The 10,292-nt window shown below is 43.1% G+C and overlaps 2 protein-coding genes across 2 annotated transcripts; both read right to left on the bottom strand.

The window, feature by feature from the left end:
* Positions 1–299: 299 nt before the first annotated feature.
* Positions 300–1,680, bottom strand: LOC111842109 (claudin-23-like). The gene has a single exon (XM_023808406.2). The coding sequence runs from the start codon at positions 1,600–1,602 to the stop codon at positions 826–828; it is 777 nt and encodes a 258-aa protein (XP_023664174.2). The 5' UTR covers positions 1,603–1,680; the 3' UTR covers positions 300–825.
* Positions 1,681–6,613: 4,933 nt separating this feature from the next.
* Positions 6,614–7,753, bottom strand: LOC140592093 (claudin-23-like). The gene has a single exon (XM_072714293.1). The coding sequence runs from the start codon at positions 7,708–7,710 to the stop codon at positions 6,931–6,933; it is 780 nt and encodes a 259-aa protein (XP_072570394.1). The 5' UTR covers positions 7,711–7,753; the 3' UTR covers positions 6,614–6,930.
* Between the last annotated feature and the right edge of the window lie 2,539 nt (positions 7,754–10,292).

Genomic DNA, 10,292 nt, shown 5'->3' with positions numbered 1-10,292 from the left:
AGTTAAACTGGAGGTGACAAGGACCTGTACTGGATTCAGCCCACGAGTTAAACTGGGGGTAACATAATTTGTTCTGGAGTTCGGAAAACACCAGATTCAGCCATTTGTGCCAGAAGACGCCAAACTGAATCGGTTTGCCGAGTCCAGGCCTGAGACTATATCACACATCTGGGCCAGATACCTTTTGCTACCTGGGTATGTGTTAACAAGAGTTATATTTTGCTAATCTCCCAAAAACACATTCTAGCATCTGTTATACAGTAAGGCTACAAACATTGAAGTGAAGGAACACAACAGACTTACAGCAGCTGTTTAGTGTTTATTTCTATAAAGTATCCTAAGAATGTACATTATACTGTCCAGCTCTGATAAAAAAAAGGCATTCTATCATTCCTCAGACTAGTACTGTCATGAAAAATTCACAAATCAACAGGGTTGGCCGGAACTGTATATTTAGACTTTAACATTTTTAAAGCAGCAAATGATATTTAAGGCACATGGCTTAATATATTCTTTGCTAGCATTAATAACCCAGCACCCAAATGTACACAGCAATTTAGAAGGTGGACTTACAGCGTAACCTTGTACTCGCTGCATCAGACTACTGTAACTAGGCTTGATAGCTACAGTATAACAGTAAACATTTTTGACATTTGTTTTGCATGTAATATACATGTTTTCCATGAGGAAGATGTTAAAAGTGGCCTTGGACAGCTATGAAACCAGCATAACACAAAGGAACAAATTGTCTGCCTCACAATCACCCCTAAAGAATATTTCCATCATTAAAATGAATTTTAACAGAATTCGTTACCCTGCGGGTCTTCACAAATCAGCGTCGCCCATTCTGCTACTGTACGTGGTATTGATCCTCCCTGAAGGCTTCGCCTGAGGGAAATCCCGGCCGTCCAGAGTGTCTCTGGAGTACGGGACGCTGCTGGCTTCGCTCCTGGTCCTGCCGATGCTGGGCACCTCGATCCTCCGGGGCATGGCCGCTGTGTTGTGGAAGTAAGTGGTTTTGATGTTTGAACGTGTCTCTCCCCGGTTCCACCCGCCGCAGCAAGAGCACATTCCGATTATCAGGGCTGATCCACTGAGAACTTCCATGATGCCACCGATGAAACCCAGAACAATGCAATAACCCGCTGCAATGCTCGGGGTCACTGTCACTGATGGGATGGTTGTTATGATGTGCGTGTACCACGAAATGGGAATCAGAGTCATGACACCAGAGAGGAATATAAAAATACCCCCAATTCCTGCGATTATCCAGTTTGGCCGATCTCTCCAGCATCTAACTCCGAATGTGGCCACTGCAATGCCCAGCAGTGTGACCAGCAGAGATGCGATCATCAAGCCCTTGGCGACTGGGATTATCTGTTGGCTGAAGTAAGTTGTGTCTGGCTGGCTACACGTTACCGTGGTGGTAATCGTGGAAGCTTGGCATATATCCCAGATCCCCTGCTGTAGTATCATATCAGGCGCTTGATTCGGAATATTACTGAGTACTCTCCAGTTCGGAGCTACAGTGCTGGTCAGATCCAGTACCAAGCCGCAGGGAGCAAAAACCATCCCAAATATATGTAGACCCGGCGTACGCATGGTGTCCAGCAGCAGTGTCAGGCAAATTAACAACAGGTGCAGGCAGATTCCGGAGTAAATGCTGAAACATCCTCTCCTCAAAGCTTAAGAACTTCTAGGGGGAGGTGCCGTGTGTCGTGGGTAGGCATCATGTGTCGTTTGGAATTTATACAAGGAGAGTCAGGTTACAACTCAACTATGTTGCACTTTATAACTTGGGAGACCAAACTATTGAAAATTGTGTTTTAAGCTCCAATACTGAAATATAAGGCACGGCCTTAAGATGAAACATACCGAAATCAGTTCGCGAAAGTAACATAACTGGATGAAATGTTACCATGTCTGCCGATAACGTGGGTGAAGCAGTAACATGAGTTAACGACAACTTTAAAAAAAATAAAGGTAAAAATGTTTAAGGCTTTCTCTCGGCCTGAGCTGCCTGTCATGTGAGGACAGAATGCTAGGCCCATCAAATTAAACCTGTCAGGGCACTGTACAGCAAAGTGTTAATATTCTATGCATATTCTAACCCAAGGGTGCACAATCTTACCTAAAAGGGCCGGTGTGTATGCAGGTATTTGGATAACCTTACGGTCAGCTGTTCAAACCCAGGAGTGAGGACTTTTCAGCCAATCAGTCCTCTAATTAGCAATCTAATTAGGGAGTTGCAGCGAAAAACCTGCATACCCAACGACCCTTTCTGGATAAGATTGTCCACCCCTGCTCTGACCTGTTATGCAAAAAAGTACATTGAAACCGAAAGAAGTGCATTGTAATTTGATCTGAATAGAAGTATCAACTGGGCAATAAGTGAGTTAGCATCCTTTTTCAAATAAAAGAAGAGGACATTCAGAAATCTCCTGTAACAATATCCGCAGGCCGCATATACTGTATAGCGTGATTTTTGTGTACATGCATATGGTACACAGTAAGACCTTACCAATATTAAATGTAGCAATAACAAAGTATATTCTACATTATTACTCTCCCCACTAGAATGAAAGGGATTCTGAGGTTTTACCATAATTCTCAAGAGATGGTGTAATGATAAAATATCATGCATGAAGGGATAACAGAGCAATGTAAATCATGCTTTTATATGCCCATCAAAGGATGAGGGAATTATGAAAAAAACATAGCTACACATTTTTTGGTGACTGAGGTAAACCACAGATACAGAGGGACTACCGTACGGGTCAACTGAATAATTCATTACCACAATATATTATAACTAGTGTTGTGGTCAGTACTCAAAATAGTAATGTTACATGTTACTCGTTATGCATTACTTTACTTAATTGCTCCCTGCAGAAAGTAGTTACACTACTTGTTACTTTTGCATTACTTTGCAATGATGCATTGTTTTATTTGATTGCCAGTTGCTAATGGCCTGTATCATTAAACCTTACACAGACCCATATATCACCATACCAGTTTTAATAAGGATAAAGTAAAGAAAGGCAACAGAACAGCTGCAGAGCAGGTGAAAACCAGTCAAACAAGCACTTCACAGAACAAGACTCAGCTGCATATTTCATGCCTTTTAAACAGGCTAGTCAAAGCTGCACTGACAGTGGGCTATAAACCTCAAAGTAAAACTATGTCAATATATAAAACAATGAAAGAAGCTGGACCTTGTAACACCACTTATTGTAAATATAAATCACACCCCCCACACCCAAAAAATATAAATAAATAAAATAGACTGGCCTTTTTGTAACACTATAAGATCAGGACAAATGTAAATGAGGAAAAAACGTACTTAAATGGCAAATGGGCTGCATTTAACATGCCAAATAAAATGTTTAAACTCAGTAAAGCTGCTTATTTATCAGTAAACCAGTGATTATATCTCATTAGGAAGAGTCTCTCAAATTGTTTGACACACAATCTATTACTCCTTGGAGTTAACACTAGATTGCACAGACTGGAAAGCTTCTCCACTGGGCCTCTAGATGGCGTCGCTCTGTTGAATTTCAACAATACAGCCTTTATTGTAGGGAAATGATTCAGGACCTCCATCCTTGAACCTAACTTCAAGTATTCAATGACTTCAGTGTCATAATCAAAAAATAGTCTGTTTCATCAACAAAAGTGTGGAATTCATTTTGAATGGAACTGCTACTGGAGGCAGGTTGATTGAGTTTTGCACCAAGCTCATCATAAGGCAAAGCAGAACGCTCATTAGGCAGCAGTGTCCTGAGGGCTGCTCTCCTTTCCTTTGCCCGTAGCCACTGCATTTAAAATGCCACTGCATTTTAAACACCACTGCATTTTAAACATCGGCAGTCTGACAGCAGTGAGGAGAGCATCTCTGCTGTCAAACTCATTGCCAAAATTGGATAAGGTCGGCTATATGAAATGCACTTGCACTGATTTGTTAGTGTCACATTTACACATTAGAGGGACTGAGACTCAGCCGGACCCTTAGCCCCCCACTGACCACCCCGGGACCTGGAACTGGGGTGATTAGAGCCTCAGACTGAGGCAGGGGCCCCCAGAGAGAGACTCAGGGCAAGACCCAGAGGGTCCCATTCCAATTCCTCTAGCACAACGCCCTCCGGGTCCATCTATTCAGAGCTAGCAGCAGCTGGGAAGTTGGGTGCAGAGTGGACGGCAGCCAGTGAGTAATGCACAGAGCAGGCGACGGCCTGGGAGTCAGGCGTGGCTGGAGATGTGGAGAACACTGGCAGGACGACAGGAACAAGGTGAGCATTGACGGGATATCAGGAGGCAGTGAGGTAGACACAGCCAGGACACCTGGAGGCACAGATGGGGCACCTGGGTGCAAGCAGAACGATGCTGGGACACTTGATTCAGCCTTAGGCAGCACAGATGCAGCGGGATCAGGTGCGGGCATGGTGGTCCTTCTTGGAGCTGGAACCTGAGGTGCAGTGGAGGCTAAAACAAGCTTGGCCGCCGCTGCAGAGGCAATGACAGCTTCGGGCAGCACTACAAAGGTGTCACTCAGTGTGCCAGACTTAGGAAGCTCTGGCGGAGCAGGAGCAAAACCTTATGGGCGGGACTCTGGAAGCTTGGGTGAAGCAGGAATAGGACATTGTGGGCCCTTGTGGACCAGACTCTGTAACTCAGGATGCCCCTTCTGGACTGGACTCAGGTGGCTCAGGATGAGAAGAGGAGGACCCCTACGGGCTGGGTTCTGCAAGTTTGGGTGGTCCGGGTATGGTCTGCTTCCTCCACCTCCTCTTGTTGGGAAGGGGGTCTGGCAAGGCACTCACCGGAAGTGAGGAAAAACCCCTGTCCCCCTCAGGACCAGGAACAGCTAGGAAAGCCCCTACTGGGCTAGAGACCCAAGACACTGACTGGGCAGCAGCGACCTCCCCAGGGTAGGAATTTGGAGACACAGCAGGCTCCCCTGGGCAGGAATCTGAAGGCTCAGCTGCGATTACGGCGTTCTCCGGGCAAGGATCTCGAAGCTTGAATGAGACGGAGGCTGAAATAAACACTGGCGACTTCGCCAGGTCCAGTAGATGCCAGAAAACTAAATGTGTCCACCTGCCTCATTTAGACATTTGCACAACCATGGGGCCTGGAGGAAGGACTGGGTCTCAGACAGGCTTTTCCAAATCGCCTGAAAGGTGCAGAGCTCACTCACCAGGGTATCAACCGGGTCAGAAGCTGAAGAGGAGGTGAGGGTAATAGATCTCAGCATGAGGGGCGTCTCGGAGCCTGGGAATCATCTTTTTGAGATAGTCATTCTGTGACGGCGGGGCATGGCGCAGGCGGAAAAAGGAGTGACGATCCACTGACGGCTCCAAGGCAAAGGGGTTTATAGATAAAACTGAACACACTGGGGAAGACCACAAAAGTAAAGGCACCATGAGGGCTACAAAACACACTGGCTAATCGAGGAACAAACGAAGGAACTACAGTACAAAGTAACAAAACACTGGGATCAGGACTAGGAAAGCGGACTAGAAAACATAACAGACGCTAAAGGTTAACAATACTACGACATCTAGAACCATAACAATACATGAAACATAATTGGACAGAGCAGAAGCTGAGAACACCTAAAACAGGAAAACGATGATAAATAATACACACTAGGGAAACTGAAAACAATGAGTACAGGTGAGGCCAGTCTCCAGCCAGCCTGAAACTCATAACCTGAGGGTTTACAATTCATTCATAACACACAACCCATTGAGCTTTGCGGTGGTCCAGGGAACATGGAAAACACACGAGGGCTAAACGGCTATGAAACAGAGAGGGGAGAAATGGAATTACTGTACCTACAATGCCTGCTGGCCAAACAGGGAAGAAAGTTGTAAATGACAGAGACTTGGAAAGAACATTTTTGTGACACATCTTGAATGGTTTTTACATTAAATGAAGTTAACGTTTTAGAAGATGAGAGTAGGTATTAGTTTTCATTTGTCAAGTAATCATGTTTGTGTATTAAATTTCAGACATCCTGTAGTTTCTTTGATTGAATAAAACCATGGTCAATCCTAAATATATATTTCCATCCTCAAGATTGTTTGCACTTTCATTTATGTATCACACTAGACTTGCTTTGCAAGATCACAATTGAATTTTAATATAAATATGACTGAGAAATCCACAAAATAATTACAATCTATTAATTAAGAATAAGTGAGAACTACAGCAGGCCTGCATTTATGTCAAAGACTGAGGGCGCGGATTTGGCCCAGAGATAAACCGAAGGTGACATATATTTGCCAGATCTGGCGCTGACCTACTATTGAGCTGGAAAGTGAAAACACCAGATTCAGCCATTTGTGCTGAATCTGTTTGCTGGGTCCAGGTCTGAGACTATAAGACACATCTAGCCCAAATCTGGGCCAGATAACACATACCAAGATAGCAAAAGATAACAAGAGTTATATTTTGCTAATCCACCAAAAACACATTCTAGCATTTGTTACTACAACCATTCAAGTCAAGGAACACAACAGACTTACAGCAGCTGTTTAGTGTTTATTTGTATAAAGTATCTTAAGAATGTGCATTATACTGTCCAGCTCTGATTAAAAACAAAGACTACCATTCCTCAGACCAGCATTATTGTGCAAAATTTGGAAATAAACATATGTATATAAATATTACAGCAATTTAAAAAGTGGACTTGCACCATAACTATGTACTCACTGTATGTATCAGACTACTGTAATTATGCCTGATAGAACAGTATAACAGTAAACATTTTTGCAAGTAAAAACCGATTATAACACGTTTTCCACAAGGATGATGTTAAAAGTGGCCATTGACTAGACAGACAAAGGAAACAAATTGTCACCCCTGAAGAATAATTATTTTCATCATTAAAATTAATTTGAATAATAATCATTACCCTACTGGTCTTCACAAATCAGCATCACACATTCTGCTACTGTACGTGGTGTTGATCCTCCCTGAAGGCTTCGCCTGAGGGAAATCCCGGCCGTCCAGAGTGTCTCTGGAGTACGGGACGCTGCTGGCGTCGCTCCTGGTCCTGCTGATGCTGGGCACCTCGATCCTCCGGGGCATGGCCGCTGTGTTGTGGAAGTAGGTGCTTTTGTTGCTCGAACGTCTCTCTCCCCGGTTCCACCCGCCGCAACAAGAGCACATTCCGATTATCAGGGCTGATCCACTGAGAACTTCCATGATGCCGCCGATGAAACCCAGAAAAATGCAATATCCCGGGGTAATGCTCTGGCTCTCTGCTGGGATGGCTGTGAAGATGTGCGTGTACCACGAAATGGGAATCAGAGTCATGACACCAGAGAGGAATATAAAAAACCCCCCAATTCCTGCGATTATCCAGTTTGGCCGTTCTCTCCAACATCTAACTCCTGCTATAGCCACTGCTAGACCCAGCAGTGTGACCAGCAGAGATGCGATCATCAAGCCCTTGGCGATTGGAATTATCTGTTGGCTGAAGTAAGTTGGGTTTGGCTGGTTGCACGTTACCTTCCTCGTAGTCGTGGAAGCTTGGCATATATCCCAGATCCCCTGCTGCAGGATTATATCCGGCGCTTCATTCGGAATGTTCCTGATTATTCTCCAGTGCGGGGCTACAGTGCTGGTCAGGTCCAGCACCAAACCACAGGGAGCAAAAACTATCCCAAATACAAGTATACTCGGTGTGCGCATGGCGTCCATCAGCCAGTATCAGGCAAATTTGCAACAGAAGCAGGCTGATGCGGACAGCTCTTCTCTTCAAAGCCTAAAAACTTCTAGGGGAGGTGCCGTGTCTCATGGGTAGGCTTCATGTGTCACTTGGAATTCATGGAAGGAGAGTCGGGTTACAAGTCAACTATTGTCACACTTTTTGTTAATTTGGGAGGCCAACCTAGTGAAACCTGTGTTTTAAGCTTCAATACCAAAATATAATGTTCGACCGACCCAAAAGAGTTTGAGAAAATGACACACAGAAAAGCATTACTGGAAGAAATGTTACCATTTCTGCTGATAATGCGGGTAAAGCAGTAACATGAGCTATCAAAATCTTTAAAATAAAAGTAAAAATGTTTAAGCCTACCTCAATATTAAAATTTAAAGGAAACATTTAAGGAACATTTTTAAACTTTTCCATTGGCCTGAGTTGTTAGCATTGTGAGGACAGGATGCTAGGCCTGATCAAGTTAAACCCATAAGGGCACCACACAGCAAAGTGTTAAGTGTGGAGCATACTCTGATCTGCCTGTAATCCCCACCATGCTCTCTATTATTGCTCGTCCAGGAGGGTGACAGAAAGCCCCCTAATCCTTCATGCTCAGTGGGTGTGACCACGTTTCACTGACTTGAAGTGGAACCAGGAAAAATAAATAATCAGATGGTCCTTAAACAGTAGCATTATCTGCCAGTTTTCGGGGACGGCCTGCACAGGGAATCTTTAAAATGGGAGGGCATCCATAAGGGAAAAAATGAAGGCATTCACCAATATTTTTCTTTTAAGTGCACAAAATAAGAACGATATAAATATTCCTTATATGACAATTATCTATCATTTGCATATTCATGCAATTCTGGAAACTATTAAAATGAAGTTGTGTTAGATAGGCTACAGTACATGTGTCGGGAAAAGTTGCACCAAGCGTTTTGTCATGTAAGATATAATGAAATTGGGGGGTGGGCATCCCAACCTGTCGCATTACCTCCACAACGGTCCATTTATTGTGGGGCCACAGACCTGGTAGTGCCATACCTAGCGTACTACACTGTAATGGCAGGGCATGACAGAAGCAATGATCCATAGAGTAGCTTGAAGACAACGGGTTTTATTGGACCTGCCAAGCTAAACAAGAAACAAAGGGACCAATAGGAGTCAAAACAAAGGCAGAGAAAGAACAGGCTAAACTAAACACTGGGAAAAATTTACATCAAAAACTACAGAAACCAAAGGCAAGAAACATGCAGGAACAAATATAGCACATACAGGAACACACAGGAACCAAAGGCACGGCAAACAAAAGTTATGCAATAAGCAAATGAGGACTAAGGGAAGGGCAGGCACTTAAATACACAAATAACGAGGACTTCAACAAGGGACAGGTCTGGGCTATTACTAAAACAACCAGATCACTAAGGACTACGATTAACAAGAAACAGGTGAGCATAATCACTACAGGCACTAGGAAAGACTAGAAACATGGGTACAAAGCATTACTGCAAGTAGAGAATTACAACAGGGAGCAAGAACAAGGAACTGTAACAGAAATACACCTATACATAATTACCTAGGGGTATACAAAGAAACAACTTGAAGGTTAGCCTGGAAGCAAGACCAAATAGGATGGCCAGTGACACCTGCTGGCCAAATTGGGAGCTGACTTACACCAAGCACGATGTACTGCCAGGATTACAGAGAACAGGGAATATGACCAAGGACAACACAGAACTAGACACAGGAACCAATGAACCCCAGGGACAGGACAGGCTGGATTAGGGCATCAATCAAAGGGGCACCAAAACAAGATAGAAGAAACCAGACAGAGATAGAGGGAAAAATTATGATGGATTTCTCTGCTCATGCAATTTGAAAGAATTTGTTTAATTGACTTTAAACATATTTTGTCCAACCTGCAGTCATGCATTCTTTTTTTGTCCTACGTTTTTACTTTTCTGGAAGCATGGCACTGTTTAAAACACGACTAGCTTTCAAGCAAATGTCCCAAAATTTGCTCCCAAGGAGAACGGACAAGTGTACAGATAAGGAATTAGACATGTTGACTTACACATTGCTTGCAATTTCAATTTTTGTGTGCAGAATAATACTCACCTTATAGCTGTATTTGTTTTCTACAGGGCCTGTATGTCACAGCATTGCCTGAGTGCTTAATTGGCGCCCTCTAGTGAACTTTCTTGCAATGAGCCCAGGCTGCATTCTACACAGGACTATCATCACTAACAAAATCTAAAACAAAACCCATAATACAACAATTTCATTAAAATAAGACGTGAAAATAAATTGCGACTAAATGAGAACTACAAATACTGCTTCTGAAACTAACTGAAATAAAAAGAAACAATTTTTAATACTAAAGTAGTGATTTGTTTAACTTTAACAATACCTGGGACATGTTTTGCCCATTTTCAGGATATTAGTACATAATACATACGGTCTATCCATGTAGGATTGTCTAAAGATCAGACATATAAAATAACTTAACATTCAGTCTATCCCTAGAAATAAAATTACTCAAACTAAAATATATATAAACTAAATAAAATTTATATTTTTA

Source organism: Paramormyrops kingsleyae, chromosome 7 (assembly GCF_048594095.1).
Source record: "Paramormyrops kingsleyae isolate MSU_618 chromosome 7, PKINGS_0.4, whole genome shotgun sequence".
Taxonomy (NCBI): domain Eukaryota; kingdom Metazoa; phylum Chordata; class Actinopteri; order Osteoglossiformes; family Mormyridae; genus Paramormyrops; species Paramormyrops kingsleyae.
This window is presented reverse-complemented; position numbering and strand designations above follow the sequence as displayed.